Below are 16,659 nucleotides of genomic sequence, written 5' to 3' on the forward strand. Positions count from 1 at the left end.
TGTACCTGCACTGGGAGTGTTTGATGGGACAGTGTAGAGGGAGCTTTACTCTGTATCTAACCCCCTGTACCTGCACTGGGAGTGTTTGATGGGACAGTGTAGAGGGAGCTTTACTCTGTATCTAACCCCCTGTACCTGCCCTGGGAGTGTGTGATGGGACAGTGTAGAGGGAGCTTTACTCTGTATCTAACCCCGTGTACCTGCCCTGGGAGTGTTTGATGGGACAGTGTAGAGGGAGCTTTACTCTGTATCTAACCCCGTGTACCTGCCCTGGGAGTGTTTGATGGGACAGTGTAGAGGGAGCTTTACTCTGTATCTAACCCCCTGTACCTGCCCTGGGAGTGTTTGATGGGACAGTGTAGAGGGAGCTTTACTCTGTATCTAACCCCCTGTACCTGCCCTGGGAGTGTTTGATGGGACAGTGTAGAGGGAGCTTTACTCTGTATCTAACCCGTGCTGTACCTGCCCTGGGAGTGTGTGATGGGACAGTGTAGAGGGAGCTTTACTCTGTATCTAACCCCCTGTACCTGCCCTGGGAGTGTTTGATGGGACAGTGTAGAGGGAGCTTTACTCTGTATCTAACCCCCTGTACCTGCCCTGGGAGTGTTTGATGGGACAGTGCAGGGAGAGCTTTACTCTGTATCTAACCCCCTGTACCTGCCCTGGGAGTGTTTGATGGGGACAGTGTAGAGGGAGCTTTACTCTATCTAACCCCCTGTACCTGCCCTGGGAGTGTTTGATGGGGACAGTGTAGAGGGAGCTTTACTCTGTATCTAACCCCCTGTACCTGCCCTGGGAGTGTTTGATGGGACAGTGTAGAGGGAGCTTTACTGCCCTGCTCCAGGATGGGTACAGTACAGAATTGCCACATCATTGCCACTGTTACAAAGAGAGCTAAGCTTGTCTTTGACTCTCTGGTCTCCCTTGTCTCACATTCCAATCGCCCATCACGAGCATCCACATGATAAGGAGAAAGGCTGCATGGATGAGAAATAGCAACTCGAAGCAGAAAGGTTCAGGAGCCCACTGCAGGACCCTCGGAGACTGGAAGGGAGAAAGAGGTTAGCATTCCGCATGCGTCGTTCTACGGAGACTCTGTACCCGCAATTACCCCATCCCCTCTCTCTTTCCGGATGCTGACGGACCTGTGGTGGGTTTCTGGAACTTTCTGTGCTTATTCCTGAGCATTCTGATGTCCAACGACATCTGGGTTGGATGCTGGTTTAGGGCCGGAGAGTATTGTGTTGGGTGTTGGTCGATTTTTTAATGTATTCGTTCCTGCGATGTTGTCCCAGCATTTATTGCCCGTCCCTTGAGAAGGTGGTGGTGAGCCGCCTTCTTGAACCGCTGCAGTCCGTGTGGTGAAGGTGCTCCCACAGTGCTGTTCGGGAGGGATTTTGACCCAGCGACGATGGAGGAACGGCCGATATATTTCCAAGTCAGGATGGTGTGTGACTGGGAGGGGAACGTGGAGGTGGTTTAATGGGTGGGTAGGGCCTGTGATAGGCTAGAGTGTACATGGGCTGTGGGAGATTCAATGGGTGGGTAGAGTCTGTGATAGGGCAGTGTGTACATGAGCTGTGGGAGATTCAATGGGTGGGTAGAGTCTGTGATAGGGCAGTGTGTACATGAGCTGTGGGAGATTCAATGGGTGGGTAGAGTCTGTGATAGGGCAGTGTGTACATGAGCTGTGGGAGATTCAATGGGTGGGTAGAGTCTGTGATAGGGCAGTGTGTACATGAGCTGTGGGAGATTCAATGGGTGGGTAGAGTCTGTGATAGGGCAGTGTGTACATGAGCTGTGGGAGATTCAATGGGTGGGTAGAGGGTGTAGTTATGCTTTGGGAGGGATGGGATTGATGGGCTGAATGGCCTTGCCTAGTTTCAGGGTTTATTGAGTTCGCAGAGATAAGGTGAGCCTGGGTCCGCAGTGAGGAGATGTATCTCCTAATTATTGTAGGAATTATAGCAGAATTTACCCTCCCTTTAATTAATCTCTTGGGGTGGTTAATTGAAGCTTTGGAATTAGTCAAGCTGTGTGGTTGGATCAGAAAGCGGTGGATGGAAAATTGCCGCAGGGAATTGGCCCAACCCTAGCTACCACGTAAAAAGGGCTACTGTGACAGAATCCATCAGAGTTCAGGCTAGCTGCCAAACACAACACAGAGAAAGCTAGCTGGGACCTGTTATGATCACTTCTTGCATTGTGTAAGACGAGGATTGCCCGACCACAAGACAAGTTCCTGCAATCCATTTGAACATTTCAGATATTTCTCAGCATGTTACAATGTGGGTGTGACCTTCAGTTATGCAGTGTGAAGAGAAAGTGTGTGAGGGAGCAGGATACTACCTACGAAATGAATTTAAGGAGCTAGGAGCTAAATTAAAAAGTAGGACCTCAAAAGTAGTAATCTCGGGATTGCTACCAGTGCCACGTGATAGTCAGAGTAGGAATCGCAGGATAGCGCAGATGAATACGTGGCTTGAGCAGTGGTGCAGCAGGGAGGGATTCAAATTCCTGGGGCATTGGAACCGGTTCTGGGGGAGGTGGGACCAGTACAATCCGGACGGTCTGCACCTGGGCAGAATCGGAACCAATGTCCTCGGGGGAGTGTTTGCTAGTGCTGTTGGGGAGGAGTTAAACTAATATGGCAGGGGGATGGGAACCAATGCAGGGAGATAGAGGGAAACAAAAAGGAGGCAAAAACAAAAGACAGAAAGGAGATGAGGAAAAGTGGAGGGCAGAGAAACCCAAGGCAAAGAACAAAAAGGGCCATTGTACAGCAAAATTCTAAAAGGACAGAGGGTGTTAAAAAAACAAGCCTAAAGGCTTTGTGTCTTAATGCAAGGAATATCCGCAATAAGGTGGATGAATTAACTGTGTAAATAGATGTTAACAAATATGATGTGATTGGGATTACAGAGACGTGGCTCCAGGATGATCAGGGCTGGGAACTCAACATCCAGGGGTATTTAACATTCAGGAAGGATAGAATAAAAGGAAAAGGAGGTGGGGTAGCATTGCTGGTTAAGGAGGAGATTAAGGCAATAGTTAGGAAGGACATTAGCTTGGATGATGTGGAATCTATATGGGTAGAGCTGCAGAACACCAAAGGGCAAAAAACGTTAGTGGGAGTTGTGTACAGACCTCCAAACAGTAGTAGTGATGTTGGGGAGGGCATCAAACATGAAATTAGGGGTGCGTGCAATAAAGGTGCAGCAGTTATAATGGGTGACTTTAATATGCACATAGATTGGGCTAACCAAACTGGAAGCAATACGGTGGAGGAGGATTTTCTGGAGTGCATAAGGGATGGTTTTTTAGACCAATATGTCGAGGAACCAACTAGGGGGGAGGCCATCTTAGACTGGGTGTTGTGTAATGAGAGAGGATTAATTAGCAATCTCATTGTGCGAGGCCCCTTGGGGAAGAGTGACCATAATATGGTGGAATTCTGCATTAGGATGGAGAATGAAACAGTTAATTCAGAGACCATGGTCCAGAACTTAAAGAAGGCTAACTTTGAAGGTATGAGGCATGAATTGGCTGGGATGGATTGGCAAATGATACTTAAGGGGTTGACTGTGGATGGGCAATGGCAGACATTTAGAGACCGCATGGATGAACTACAACAATTGTACATTCCTGTCTGGCATAAAAATAAAAAAGGGAAGGTGGCTCAACCGTGGCTATCAAGGGAAATCAGGGATAGTATTAAAGCCAAGGAAGTGGCATACAAATTGGCCAGAAATAGCAGCGAACCTGGGGACTGGGAGAAATTTAGAACTCAGCAGAGGAGGACAAAGGGTTTGATTAGGGCAGGGAAAATGGAGTATGAGAAGAAGCTTGCAGGGAACATTAAGACGGATTGCAAAAGTTTCTATAGATATGTAAAGAGAAAAAGGTTAGTAAAGACAAACGTAGGTCCTCTGCAGTCAGAATCAGGGGAAGTCATAACGGGGAACAAAGAAATGGCGGACCAATTGAACAAGTACTTTGGTTCGGTATTCACGAAGGAGGACACGAACAACCTTCCGGTTATAAAAGGGGTCGGGGGGTCTAGTAAGGAGGAAGAACTGAGGGAAATCCTTATTAGCCGGGAAATTGTGTTGGGGAAATTGATGGGATTGAAGGCCGATAAATCCCCAGGGCCTGATGGACTGCATCCCAGAGTACTTAAGGAGGTGGCCTTGGAAATAGTGGATGCGTTGACAGTCATTTTCCAACATTCCATTGACTCTGGATCAGTTCCTATGGAGTGGAGGGTAGCCAATGTAACCCCACTTTTTAAAAAAGGAGGGAGAGAGAAAACAGGGAATTATAGACCGGTCAGCCTGACATCGGTAGTGGGTAAAATGATGGAATCAATTATTAAGGATGTCATAGCAGCGCATTTGGAAAGAGGTGACATGATAGGTCCAAGTCAGCATGGATTTGTGAAAGGGAAATCATGCTTGACAAATCTTCTGGAATTTTTTGAGGATGTTTCCAGTAGAGTGGATAAGGGAGAACCAGTTGATGTGGTATATTTGGACTTTCAGAAGGCGTTCGACAAGGTCCCACACAAGAGATTGATGTGCAAAGTTAGAGCACATGGGATTGGGGGTAGTGTACTGACATGGATTGAGAACTGGTTGTCAGACAGGAAGCAAAGAGTAGGAGTAAATGGGTACTTTTCAGAATGGCAGGCAAGGTTCTGTGCTGGGGCCCCAGCTGTTTACACTGTACATTAATGATTTAGATGAGGGGATTAAATGTAGTATCTCCAAATTTGCGGATGACACTAAGTTGGGTGGCAGTGTGAGCTGCGAGGAGGATGCTGTGAGGCTGCAGAGCGACTTGGATAGGTTAGGTGAGTGGGCAAATGCATGGCAGATGAAGTATAATGTGGATAAATGTGAGGTTAAGCATTTTGGTGGTAAAAACAGAGAGACAGACTATTATCTGAATGGTGACAGATTAGGAAAAGGGGAGGTGCAAAGAGACCTGGGTGTCATGGTACATCAGTCATTGAAGGTTGGCATGCAGGTGCAGCAGGCGGTTAAGAAAGCAAATGGCATGTTGGCCTTCATAGCAAGGGGATTTGAGTACAGGGGCAGGGAGGTGTTGCTACAGTTGTACAGGGCATTGGTGAGGCCACACCTGGAGTATTGTGTACAGTTTTGGTCTCCTAACCTGAGGAAGGACATTCTTGCTATTGAGGGAGTGCAGCGAAGGTTCACCAGACTGATTCCCGGGATGGCGGGACTGACCTATCAAGAAAGACTGGATCAACTGGGCTTGTATTCACTGGAGTTCAGAAGAATGAGAGGGGACCTCATAGAAACATTTAAAATTCTGACGGGGTTAGACAGGTTAGATGCAGGAAGAATGTTCCCAATGTTGGGGAAGTCCAGAACCAGAGGTCACAGTCTAAGGATAAGGGGTAAGCCATTTAGGACCGAGATGCGGAGGAACTTCTTCACCCAGAGAGTGGTGAACCTGTGGAATTCTCTACCACAGAAATTTGTTGAGGCCAATTCACTAAATATATTCAAAAAGGAGTTAGATGAGGTCCTTACTACTAGGGGGATCAAGGGGTATGGCGAGAAAGCAGGAATGGGGTTCTGAAGTTGAATGTTCAGCCATGAACTAATTGAATGGCGGTGCAGGCTAGAAGGGCCGAATGGCCTACTCCTGCACCTATTTTCTATGTTTCTATGTTGAACTGACTCTCCCATCAGCCTTTAGATACAGCGTAAAGCTCCCTCTACACTGTCCCATCAATCACTCTCTTGGCAGGTACAGTACGGGTTAGGTACAAAGTAAAGCTCCCTTTGCGCTGCCCCATCACACACTCCCAGGGCAGGTACAGCATGTGTTAGATACAGAGTAAAACTCCCTCTCCACTGTCCCATCAAACATTTCCAGGGCAGGTACAGGGGGTTAGATACAGAGTAAAGCTCCCTCTACACTGTCCCATCAAACACTCCCAGGGCAGGTACAGGGGGTTAGATACAGAGTAAAGCTCCCTCTACACTGTCCCATCAAACACTCCCAGGGCAGGTACAGCATGGGTTAGATACAGAGTAAAGCTCCCTCTACACTGTCCCATCACACACTCCCAGGGCAGGTACAGGGGGTTAGATACAGAGGAAAGCTCCCTCTACACTGTCCCATCAAACACTCCCAGGGCAGGTACCAGTTGAGCCAGATTTGGGGTAATTATGTGTTATGACCACTTGTAAGTGTATTGAGATTTTGTGTGATCTTGGCTTCACTACGGAGCCCAGCATTGCTGAGACACGATAGGCAGCTGGTCAAAATGAAACTAGGGAACATGATGTGCAGTGGGTCATCACATCGACCTTTCACCTCTGAACCCTGGGCTTGAAAGCAGTCTGATGGGACTCTGAGCTGGCCACATTCCTAAGGGGAAAGGTCCATCTCAAATATTAGTGAGGCCGTGGGGGCGGAGGTGGGGGAAAGGTGATATAAAGCTTGGTCAAAGAAGGGTCTTAAAAGAGGTGAGCGGGGGGGAGGTGAGGAGTGGCTTAGAATTCCAGGGCGTGGGGTCGTGGCATGGCGCCAATTGGCGGAGGGGAGGAGGAGGGTGCGAGGATGGACAAACGGCCGGAATTGGAAGGACGCACAGCAGTGGAGAGGAGGGATGGGCACTGTAAAGTCCTTACACAATACCACAAATCCACATGAGGCACATTCTATGGACAAGGTCACTCCATGACCTGAATCTTTATTCACAGGACCAAGAAGTGATGACCCTGCGTGGGACCTCCCTTTATATACCTGGGTGACCAGATGAGGAGTGTCTTCCACAAGTTCACCCCCTGTGGTCAAGATGTGTATTTCTTAAGTATATACAGTATTGCAGTGTTGTTACATAGAGGTTACATACATGACATCACCTCCTCCTCAACATCTTATTGGGATCATAGGTTAAGTCTCTCGGGTATTCTGCGCTCTCTCGTGGAGAGCCACAGTTGGGGCTCTGGTTGTTGAGCCTTGGCGTGAGTGTCTGTCCCCTGTGGTGATTCCGGCCTGTCCGGGCTGACCGCAGGGACTGTCCATGCTGCTGAATGTTCTTGTTGCTCATTCACTGGTGGTGGTGTGAGCACCATCTCATGATCTTCCTCAGGTTCCTCAGTGTCCATACTGAACCTTTTTTTTACTTGGTCCAGATGCTTGCGGCATATCTGCCCATTGTTAAGTTTAACCACTATGACCCTATTCCCCTCTTTGTCTATTACAGTACCCTCAAGCCATTTGGGCCCCAAAGCGTGATTGCGAACAAATACAGGGTCATCAATTTCCATACATCTCCGCCTTGAATTTCGGTCAGGGTACTCGTTTTGAGACTGGCGCTTGCCCTCAACAATGTCGGACAGGATTGGATGGATGAGGGACAGCCGAGTTTTGAGTGTTCGTTTCATAAGGAGCTCCGCGGGCGGGACCCCCGTGAGCAAGTGCGGTCGGGACCTATCGGCCAACAGGAGGCGCGATAGGCGGCATTGAAGGGAGGGTCCTTGAATCCGGAGCATGCCTTGTTTTATGATTTGGACCGCACGTTCCGCCTGGCCATTGGAGGCCGGCTTGAACAGTGCTGTCCTGACATGGTTAATGCTATTACCCGACATGAACTCCCGGAATTCGTAGCTTGTGAAACATGGACCATTATCACTAACAAGGATGTCCAGCAAACCGTGGGTCACAAAGACCGCACGTAGACTCTCCACAGTGGTGGATGTTGTGCACGAATTCAAGATGATGCACTCGATCCATTTCGAGTACGCATCAACCACAATGAGAAACATTTTTCCCGTGAACGGGCCCGCGTAGTCTTCGTGAATACGTGACCATGGCTTGGTGGACCAGGGCCACGGGCTGAGCGGGGCCTCCCTGGGGGCATTACCTAGCTGAGCACACGTCGTGCACCTGCGAACACAGTGTTCCAGGTCTGCATCAATTCTCGGCCACCACACATGTAACCGGGCAATGGCCTTCATCAGCACGATGCCTGGGTGCTCGCGGTGGAGTTGCCTGATGAATGCCTCCCTGCCCTTCTGGGGCATAATACCCGGCTGCCCCATAGTAGGCAGTCAGCTTGGATGGAGAGCTCATCCATCCACCTGTGAAACGGTCTGACCTCCTCAGGGCATGCTCCGTGTGCGGGCGCCCAATCCCCAGTCAGGACACATTTCTTAATCAAGGATAGGAGGGGATCTCTGTTGGTCCAGATTTTGATCTGGCGGGGCAGTGATGGGGGGAGCCTACGCTGTCAAAGGCATTGACAGCCTTGACCATGTCAGCGCTTTGTTCCTCAGTGGTGGCCAGTGGAAGCCTGCTGAGCGCGTCAGCGCAATTTTCGGTGCCTGGCCGGTGCCGGATGGTGTAGTCATACGCAGCCAGCGTGAGAGCCCATCGCTGTATGCGAGCTGACGCATTGGCATTGACAGCCTTGCTGTCTGACAACAGGGATGTTAACGGCTTGTGGTCCGTCTCTAATTCGAACCTCCTGCCAAGAAGGTACTGGTGCATCTTTTTCACTCCATAGACACATGCGAGTGCCTCCTTCTCAACCATCCCATATCCCCGTTCAGCTTGAGAGAGCGACCTGGAGGCATAAGCCACAGGTTGTAGTTGGCCCTCATCATTACCCTGCTGCAACACGCACCCAACCCCACAGGACGATGCATCACATGTCAGAACCAATTTCTTACGGGGGTTGTACAGGGTCAACAACTTATTTGAACAGAGTAGGTTCCGCGCCCAATTGAAAGCCCGTTCCTGACAGTCGCCCCAAAACCAATCGCAACCCTTACGCAGGAGCACGTGTAGCGGCTCCAACGACGTGCTTAAGTTCGGCAGAAAGTTCCCGAAATAGTTCAAGAGTCCCAGAAATGAACGCAACTCCGATGTGTTGCAGGGCCTGGGTGCTTGTCGAATCGCCTCCGTTTTGGATTCGGTAGGCCGAATCCCATCTGCAGCAACCCTCCTGCCCAGAAACTCGACCTCGCGAGCCAAAAACACACACTTAGACTTCTTGAGTCGCAGGCCTACCCGGTCCAGTCGGCGTAGCACCTCTTCCAGGTTGTGGAGGTGTTCCTCGGTGTCTCGACCCGTGATGAGGATATCGTCCTGGAATACGATCGTTCCGGGAATGGATTTGAGCAGGCTTTCCATGTTTCTTTGAAAATTCGCGGCCGCTGGTCGAATGCCGAACGGACACCTGTTGTAAACAAACAGTCCCTTGTGCGTGGTGATGGTGGTCAGTAGTTTAGATTCGTCGGCCAGTTCCTGGGTCATGTCGGCTGAAGTGAGGTCCAACTTGGTGAACAGCTTGCCGTCTGCCAGCGTGGCAAAAAGGTCCTCTGCTCTCGGGAGCGGGTATTGGTCTTGTAGGGACACCCGGTTAATAGTGGCCTTGTAGTCTCCACAGATCCTGCCCGAGCCATCTGCTTTTAGGACGGGAACAATAGGGCTCGCCCAGTCACTGAATTCAACGGGCGAGATGATGCCCTCTCTCAGCAACCGGTCCAACTCGCTCTCAATTTTCTCCCGCATCACATACGGCACAGCTCTGGCTTTGTGGTGCACTGGTCTGGTGTCCGGGGTGATGCGTATCACTACTTTGGTACCTTTGAACGTCCCGACGCCAGGTTGAAATAGTGACTCAAATTGCTGTAGGACCTGTGAGCATGAACTTCGCTCCACAGATGACATGACGTGCACATCCCCCCATTTCCAGTTCATCTCAGCTAACCAGCTGCTCCCCAACAGTGCGGGACCATTGCCCGGGACAATCCAGAGCGGCAGCCGGTTCACCGATCCATTGTGTGTGACCGCCAACATTGCACTGCCTAGCACTGGAATGATTTCTTTGGTGTACGTCCGTAATTGAGTCTCAATGCGTTCTAGTTTGGGTCTGCTGGCTTTGAGTGGCCATAGCTTTTCGAATTGTTGAACACTATGAGTGACTGGCTGGTCCCTGTGTCCAGCTCCATACGTACAGGGATGCCGTTTAATAGGACATCATAGGTGGCGTTTTGGTATATGAGCTATGAATGTTTGCCACATGAACCCGCTGAACTTCAGCGTCCATTGTTTTGCCCCAAGCGTCATCCTGCCTCGCAGACCCCTCATCTGGTTCATCCGCCTCGGGGGTGGGAAATGTCCGTTCAGCCTGCCATTATCTCCGTTGGAGACTTACTCTTGGGTCTATTGCTGCCTATGGTGTGTCGAATTGCCCTTGCCTGCCTGCGGGGCTCTGTGGCGCGTTTATGATATTGACTCCCTGATCCATTGCCACGTTGGAGGCAAAATTGCGCATGTATATTAGCTTGGATTTCTCCTCCCCTGCCATAAAAGTCTGAGCCATCAATGCCGCCGCTTCCAAGGTCAAGTCCTTGGTCTCAATTAGCTTTCTGAAAATCCCAGCATGACCGATGTCCTCAATAAAGAAATCCCTTAACATCTCCCCCCGCAGGCGTCTGTGAACTTACAGAGGCTGGCTAAGCGCCGGAGGTCCGCAATGTATGCTCTGTCCTTCCCAACGTCAGTGTGTATAGAATCTGTGTCGGGCCATGTGTACGCTGCTCGCTGGTTTGAGGTACTCACCGATTAGTTTGCTGAGCTCTTCAAAGGTTTTGTCCGCCGGCTTCTCGGGTGCTAGCAGGTCTTTCATGAGCGCGTAAGTCTTCGGTCCACAGCTGGTCAGTAGATGAGCCCTTCGCTTGTCGGCCGCTGCATCTCCCAGCCAGTCCTTCGTGACAAAACTCTGCTGGAGCCTCTCAATGAAATCGTCCCAGTCCTCACCAACACAGTACTGTTCATCTGTGCTGCCGGTGGCCATTCTCGTGGGTCGTTGATTCCCGCTTCTCGTCGCCAATGTAAAGTCCTTACACAATACCTCAAATCCACACGAGGCACATTCTATGGACAAGGTCACTCCATGACCTGAATCTTTATTCACAGGACCAAGAAGTGATGACCCTGCGTGGGACCTCCCTTTATATACCTGGATGACCAGGTGAGGAGTGTCTCCCACAAGTTCACCCCCTGTGGTCAAGGTGTGCATTTCTTACGTATATACAGTATTGCAGTGTTGTTACATAAAGGTTACATACATGACAGGTGGGTCACTCGTTCCTCTGTGTTTCGGTATAGCCGGTGGACTAGCGGGAGTTCACTGCCCCCCACCCCCCCACCACCCCCACTCCAGCTGTTGTGATGTCACCCTGTCCTCGGTTTGCCGGCTATGGTTGGACGGCACGCCGCTGGAGGTCTCATCACATGACGTCCCGCAGCCCGCCCCCACTTTTGGTCGACCAATCCCCGTCCCTCTCCAGCACCCCACGGCCAGTGGAGAAGCCAGAAAGATTCTTTGTTTACCGATTGAATGACACCTCAAATCGCTGGAGAAATACCACCAACGATGTCTCCGCAAGATTCTGCAAATCCCCTGGGAGGACAGACGCACCAACGTCAGTGTTCTCGATCAGGCCAACATTCCCAGCATCGAAGCACTGACCACACTCGACCAGCTTCGCTGGGTGGGCCACATTGTCCGCATGCCTGACACAAAACTCCCAAAGCAAGCGCTCTACTCGGAACTCCTACACGGCAAGCGAGCCAAAGGTGGGCAGAGAAAACGTTTCAAGGACACCCTCAAAGCCTCCTTAATAAAATGCAACATCCCCACCGACACCTGGGAGTCCCGGGCCAAAGACCAGTCCGCCCTAAGTGGAGGAAGTGCATCCGGGAGGGCGCTGAGCACCTCGAGTCTCGTCAACGAGAGCATGCAGAAACCAAGCGCAGGCAGCGGAAGGAGCGTGCGGCAAACCAGTCCCACCCTCCCCTTCCCTCAACCACTGTCTGTCCCACCTGTGACAGGGACTGTAATTCCCGTATTGGACTGTTCAGCCACCTAAGGACTCATTTTTAGAGTGGAAGCAAGTCTGCCTATGATGGATGATAATCTTAACCTCAAACAGCCCCTTTCGTATTCGATCTCCAACGTTTCTGCAGTCGCGGAGAAGCAAAAGTGTTGAAAGAAGATTTTTTTTCACCGTCCCAATGGTTTATCCAAAGGGTTTGCAGCGCCTCGGAGCTTTAACCCTCAATCCCTGGAGACTGCATGACCATCCCACAGGGTTAGCAAACCCCCCTACCCCTGTCCCCGTCCATCGCACAGGGTGGGGCCGAGTCTGGGCGCCACCTGAGTGGGGACACGGGCCCCGCCCACCCTCGGCCTGTTTAAGACAAGAACGCGGAACCACGAGGAACCTACCAGAACCTCCACGTGGCCTTCGGTGAAGTGGGCCAAGGCGGTGATAATCTGTTCCCTGGTCTTTGTCCTCTTGAAGTCTTTGTGAACCGCCCCATTATCCATCTGCAAGGCAAGAGGACTTTCATAGTATCACATAACCTTACAGTGCAGAGGAACATGAGGACTAGGAGCAGGAGTCGGCCATTCGGCCCATCGAACCAGCTCTGCCATTCAATAAGATCATGGTTGATCTTCGACTTCAACTCCACCTTCACGCCCTATTCCCATATCCCTCGATTCACCTAGTACCCAAATATCTATCTCTGTGTTGAATATACTCAATGACAGAGCCTCCACAGCCCTCTGGGGCAGAGAATTCGAAAGATTCACCATTCTCTGAGTGAAGATGTTTCTCCTCATCTCAGTCCTAAATGGCCGACACCTTATCCTGAGACTGTGTGACCCCTGGTTCTAGACTCCCCAGCCCGGGGGGGAAACACCCTCCCTGCATCTACCCTGTCAAGCCCTGTAAGAATTGTGTCTGTTTCAATGAGATCATCTCTCATTCTTCTAAACTCCAGAGAATATCGGCCTAGTCTCCTCAATCTCTCCTCACAACCCTCTCAACCCAGGGATCAATCTAGAGAACCTTCCTTGCACTGCCTCTAAGGCAAGTATATCCTTCCTTAGGTCAGGAAGTGGGCAGAAAACGGAAAGAAGCTGAGAGAATGCGAGACGGAAATCTATTGACGAACCGTTATCCCTTCTATCCGGAATCCGAGGGTGGCCGTGGAGCTCATGGTCTCCCTCCACTGCATGTAGCGGGGTTTGGTCACCCCTTCTTGCCGGCGCTCCTCCTCGGTAGGTGCCCCCGGATCCACCTTGGTCATCTTCTGGTACATGTCCTTGCGGATGCTGAGCTTCTGCTTGGCTTTGGTCAGCTCCTCTTCCAGGTAGGTCCTGAAATCGGGACAGACGGAGAAAGAAAGAACCTGTGTTTATATAGCGCCTTGCACAAACTGCGGCGCTCCCTCAGTACTGCCCCTCCGACAGTGCAGCACTCCCTCAGTACCGCCCCTCCGACAGTGCTCACTCTCTCAGTACAGGGAGGGTGTGAATGGGGGGAGAACGGAGGGGGGGATGGGGGGAGATAAGAGGGGGGAATGGGGGGGAGAAGGGAGGGGGTGAATGGGGGGAGAAGGGAGGGGGTGAATGGGGGGAGAAGGGATGGGGAATGAGGGGAGAAGGGGGGGGAATGAGGGGAGAATGGGGGGGAATGGAGGAGATAAGAGGGGTGAATGGGGGAAGAAGGGAGGGGGTGAATGGGGGGAGAAGGGAGGGGGAGAATGGGGGGAGAAGGGAGGGGGGAATGGGGGGAGAAGGGAGGGGGTGAATGTGGGGAGAAGGGAGGGAGAGAATGGGGGGAGAAGGGAGGGGGGAATGGGGGTAGAAGGGAGGGGGAGAATGGGGGAGATAAGAGGGGAAATGGGGGAGAAGGGAGGGGGTGAATGGGGGGAGAAGGGAGGGGTGAATGGGGGGAGATGGGAGGGGTGAATGGGGGGAGAAGGGAGGGGGAGAATGGGGGGAGATAAGAAGGGGGAATGGGGGGAGATAAGAAGGGGGAATGGGGGGAGAAGGGAGGGGGTGAATGTGGGGAGAAGGGAGGGGGGAATGGGGGAGGTATGAGGGGGGAATGGGGGGAGAAGGGAGGGGTGAATGGGGGAGAAGGGAGGGGGAGAATGGGGGGAGATAAGAGGGGGGAATGGGGGGAGAAGGGAGGGGGTGAATGGGGGGAGAAGGGAGGGGGTGAATGGGGGAGAAGGGAGGGGGTGAATGGGGGGAGAAGGGAGGGGGGAATGGGGGAGATATGAGGGGAGAATGGGGGGAGAAGGGAGGGGTGAATGGGGGGAGAAGGGAGGGGATGAATGGGGGGAGAAGGTAGGGGGTGAATGTGGGGAGAAGGGAGGGGGAGAATGGGGGCAGAAGGGAGGAGTGAATGTGGGGAGAAGGGAGGGGGGAATGGGGGAGAAGGAAGAGAGTGAATGGGGCTCCCCAACTGGTAGCCAACCGTAATGAGTGAGCGTGGACATGCACAATGTTCCCTTTCAGCTGCGCGGGCCGGGAGCAGCTTTTCAAATGAACCGTGATTGGGCCGTGCAGATCCTTAAAGGGGCTGCCTACCCTCAAAAGTATATTACGGTGAACACTGGACGTGTGGAGTCTCTCTGTGGTGCAGAGACATAGGATTGGGCTCTTCCCCATCAGCGAGCCTCCGACGATGTGGTCAAATGGACAAAGGGGCTCATCGTGAGGAGCCGAGCAGAACAACGATACAGTGCCTTTAACCTAGCGAAACGTCCCAAGGTACTTCACAGGAGCGATTATCGAAGATTTCACACCGAGCCACATAAGGAGAAATTAGCTCAGGTGATCAAAAGCTTGCTCAAAGAGGCTGGGTTTTAAGGAGCGTCTTGCAGGCAGAGAGAGAGGCGGAGAGTTTTAGGTTTGGGCCTCAATGTGTGATGGTCTTTGACGTTGTGGGGGAGAAAATAATTCAAAAAGGGGGGGTTAGTGGGTAGAATCTAACAGTAACTTTCAAAAGGAATTGAATAAATACTTGAAGAAAATATTAGCCGGGCTGTGGGGAAAGAGCAGGGGGGAGTGGGACTGATTGGATCGCTCTGTCACAGAGCCAGCACAGGCTCGATGGACCCAATGGCCTCCTGCTGTGTCGTTTCATCCTCTGATAACTGAACCCGCACACCCTAATGTAACAGGCTCGAGGGGCTGAATGGCCTCCTCCTGTTCCTAATGTAACAGGCTCGAGGGGCTGAATGGCCTCCTCCTGTTCCTAATGTAACAGGCTCGAGGGGCTGAATGGCCTCCTCCTGTTCCTGTGTAACAGGCTCGAGGAGCTGAATGGCCTCCTCCTGTTCCTAATGTAACAGGCTCGAGGGGCTGAATGGCCTCTTCCTGTTCCTGTGTAACAGGCTCGAGGGGCTGAATGGCCTCCTCCTGTTCCTGTGTAACAGGCTCGAGGGGCTGAATGGCCTCCGCCTGTTCCTAATGTAACAGGCTCGAGGGGCTGAATGGCCTCCTCCTGTTCCTAATGTAACAGGCTCGAGGGGCTGAATGGCCTCCTCCTGTTCCTAATGTAACAGGCTCGAGGGGCTGAATGGCCTCCTCATGTTCCTAATGTAACAGGCACGAGGGGCTGAATGGCCTCCTCCTGTTCCTGTGTAACAGGATCGAGGGGCTGAATGGCCTCCTCCTGTTCCTAATGTAACAGGCTCGAGGGGCTGAATGGCCTCCTCCTGTTCCTGTGTAACAGGCTCGAGGGGCTGAATGGCCTCCTCCTGTTCCTGTGTAACAGACTCGAGGGGCTGAATGGCCTCCTCCTGTTCCTAATGTAACAGGATCGAGGGGCTGAATGGCCTCCTCCTGTTCCTGTGTAACAGGCTCAAGTGGCTGAATGGCCTCCTCCTGTTCCTAATGTAACAGGCTCGAGGGGCTGAATGGCCTCCTCCTGTTCCTGTGTAACAGGCTCGAGGGGCTGAATGGCCTCCTCCTGTTCCTGTGTAACAGGCTCGAGGGGCTGAATGGCCTCCTCCTGTTCCTGTGTAACAGGCTCGAGGGGCTGAATGGCCTCCTCCTGTTCCTATGACTACGGCCACTAATGAGCTGCCTGCCTCCTGCAATGCTCCCGCGTTCCCCAAGCCGGACAGCGCCACCTGGCGGCGCCCGTCTCTCCGCCCGCTGCGCTCACCGCGTGCCCATCTTGCAGTCCATGACGGAGGGCGCGGCGAGTCCCGATAGCAGGTCCTCCAGCTGCATGAACTGCTCCCCATCCTTCTCCACCACCCCGGAGTAGGTGGGCACGTAGGGCTTGAGGGCGTCGGCCATCAGCTGCTCCAAGCAACAGCTCTCGATCGCGCTGAACTTCTTCAGGATCAGGCCCGTCTCGCTCAGCCGGAAGTGGCCTGGGAGGGAAGAAGAGATAACGGCCAGCTTGAGTCAAGGCCGGAAGAGTCACGTAGACGCGGACAAGAACAAAACAACAACTTGTATTTATATAGCGCCTTTAACGTAGTGAAACGTCCCAAGGTGCTTCACAGCAGTGTTACGAGACAAAGAATTTAGACACCTTTAATGTATGCACCTGTGAGTATGCTCACAGGTTTGTAAGCAGTTGACAACCTTCCGCGACCTTGGGCACTGGAGGGACAGAGTACATCATCGGAGCGCGGCACTGTCGGAGGGGCTGTACTGAGGGAGTACCGCACTGTCGGAGGGGCAGTACTGAGGGAGTGCGGCACTGTCAGAGGGGCAGTACTGAGGGAGTGCCGCACTGTCGGAGGGGCAGTGCTGAGGGAGTGCGGCACTGTCAGAGGGGC

General features: G+C 52.2%; 1 protein-coding gene across 1 annotated transcript in view; it reads right to left on the bottom strand.

Moving 5' to 3' along the window:
* The window catches only part of LOC139239372 (inositol-trisphosphate 3-kinase B-like), a 74,681-nt gene that overhangs the window by 5,244 nt on the left and 52,778 nt on the right, over positions 1 to 16,659 (bottom strand). Inside the window, exons 3-5 of the mRNA XM_070868048.1 lie at positions 16,032 to 16,245; positions 13,021 to 13,225; positions 12,283 to 12,388 (exon numbers count right to left, since the gene is read on the bottom strand). Of these exons, the coding sequence (XP_070724149.1) occupies positions 12,283 to 12,388; positions 13,021 to 13,225; positions 16,032 to 16,245 (525 nt within the window). The remainder of the gene's footprint in view (positions 1 to 12,282; positions 12,389 to 13,020; positions 13,226 to 16,031; positions 16,246 to 16,659) is intronic.

Source organism: Pristiophorus japonicus, chromosome 27 (assembly GCF_044704955.1).
Source record: "Pristiophorus japonicus isolate sPriJap1 chromosome 27, sPriJap1.hap1, whole genome shotgun sequence".
Lineage (NCBI taxonomy): Eukaryota > Metazoa > Chordata > Chondrichthyes > Pristiophoridae > Pristiophorus > Pristiophorus japonicus.